Here is a 1,645-nt window from a genome sequence, read left to right on the forward strand (position 1 = left end):
TGACAGTGCAACAGGTCTGCCTCTCATACAGCTGTGGAGCATGATGGGAGATGAGGTGTGTACTCGAGCAGAAAACGTTTTGCTTATTTTCCCCCAATACCCTTTTGAGTCGATGCAAACTGTATTTGAGTCATGGGGGGGATTTATTTTAACAGAAATGGGTGCATTCGTTGTGCTGTCTCCTTCATCTTCGTCTCTTTCCCCCATTTAGGTGGTGTCCATAAACAGAGCTCTGGTGGAAAGAGGATTTGCTCAGTGGATTGACAGCTACTAGTAATGTCCTGGATGTGCCGGGCAGCCCTTTTTCTAAAAACAAAAAAACAAAAAAAACAAGGGATTTTTTTGCACTGTATTACAATTTGGTTTGGCAACCCCTTCGGGAAGACCCCTTCGTTTACACCACTGTACAAAGTTCTGTGGTCCATCGAGACTGGTTTGCTCAACTGTTACCATTTCACTTGAAATGCATACCTCATTTCGGCGAAAGGCAGGGTGTTTTTCAAGAGCCATAAAAAGATACGGTAGCTTTAAAACAACAAACCTGTCCGTGGCCTGGTCTCAAAAGTTAAAAATCTGGGGCTTGCTTGAAACTAATAAATGCCCCAACAACTTGTTAACTGTGGCTGAAGGCCTGTTTAATGCATATGTCCATAGGATTCAGTGGCTGTTTTCTACTGAAAGTGATGCCTCTCTTTTTAAAAAAGAAAATGCTGCCTATAAAGCCAACAAAGTGTATGTCAAGCATTCAGTGTTCAGTTGTCTATGGATTTTTGCAGGCTGTGCCACCAATATGCACCCGCTGCATTTGTCTGGTCTCCTGCAGGTGCTGGGCAAGGAGTGTATGAATTGTATTTATGGCACTTATTATGGCACATAGCCTTGCTAGACTGTCTGAGACTTGATCTGCAATGGGAAGGAAGCTGTTTCTGTGCAGACGTATCTAATGCAGGATAAGTTATTGCTGCAGCCATAGCTTGGAAGTTTTTTGTTTCCCAATCATGTACATGGAAAAAGAAAACTAATAATCGATTGCCAAGCCCAATTGTAACTTGTAATTTTCTAGCTGTGCAAGTCTGTGTAAATATATATAAAATCACTGTAATATTTTGTACAAGAAAAACACTGGAAACAAAGGGATCTTTACAAAAAAAAACAACCTTTTTTTTTCACACCAAAATGTCCTCCGTAGCTAGAAACGGTTTGGAGTGCGTTAGTATAGCTGACATACTTGGAGCATCTACATGTTGGGAGTTTTCCACTCCACTGTGTACAGGTTTAGTATTTCCTTAGATTCCTGTATGGTATGAATTGTAATCAATGCATTCTTTGCTACTTTGCTGTACAGAGCTGGAAAAAAAAAATGGGGAAAAAAGTAACAATTTGGAATTAATATTGCAGTGGTGTTCTCTCTCCTTGATTTGATGATTTTTTTTTTTTGCTCCTTTTTTTTTTTTGTTCATCAGATGTGGAATTTAAAATTTTGTTTAAATAATTTAAGCTAACTTAAGTCTATTAAAAAAAAAACAAAAAAAAACCATCTAATGTATATCAACTTTAAATGTGTATCAAGTTGGGATTTATCTCGGCAGAGAAGACTCTTAATAGGAAACCATTGGTATAGCCAGTCCTCAGGAAATGTGAGTTT

The 1,645-nt window shown here is 38.7% G+C and overlaps 1 protein-coding gene across 1 annotated transcript in view; it reads left to right on the forward strand.

Moving 5' to 3' along the window:
• AKAP1 (A-kinase anchoring protein 1) overlaps positions 1-1,361 on the forward strand; it is a 57,741-nt gene extending 56,380 nt beyond the window's left edge. Inside the window, exons 10-11 of the mRNA XM_019511065.1 lie at positions 1-55; positions 212-1,361. The exon at positions 1-55 is cut by the window's left edge and continues 9 nt beyond it. Coding sequence (XP_019366610.1) covers positions 1-55; positions 212-274 — 118 coding nt within the window. The 3' untranslated portion in view covers positions 275-1,361. The remainder of the gene's footprint in view (positions 56-211) is intronic.
• The last annotated feature ends 284 nt before the right edge of the window (positions 1,362-1,645 follow it).

The sequence above is a fragment of the Gavialis gangeticus genome, unplaced genomic scaffold (genome assembly GCF_001723915.1).
Source record: "Gavialis gangeticus isolate Ggan-Ray unplaced genomic scaffold, GavGan_comp1, whole genome shotgun sequence".
NCBI lineage: Eukaryota > Metazoa > Chordata > Crocodylia > Gavialidae > Gavialis > Gavialis gangeticus.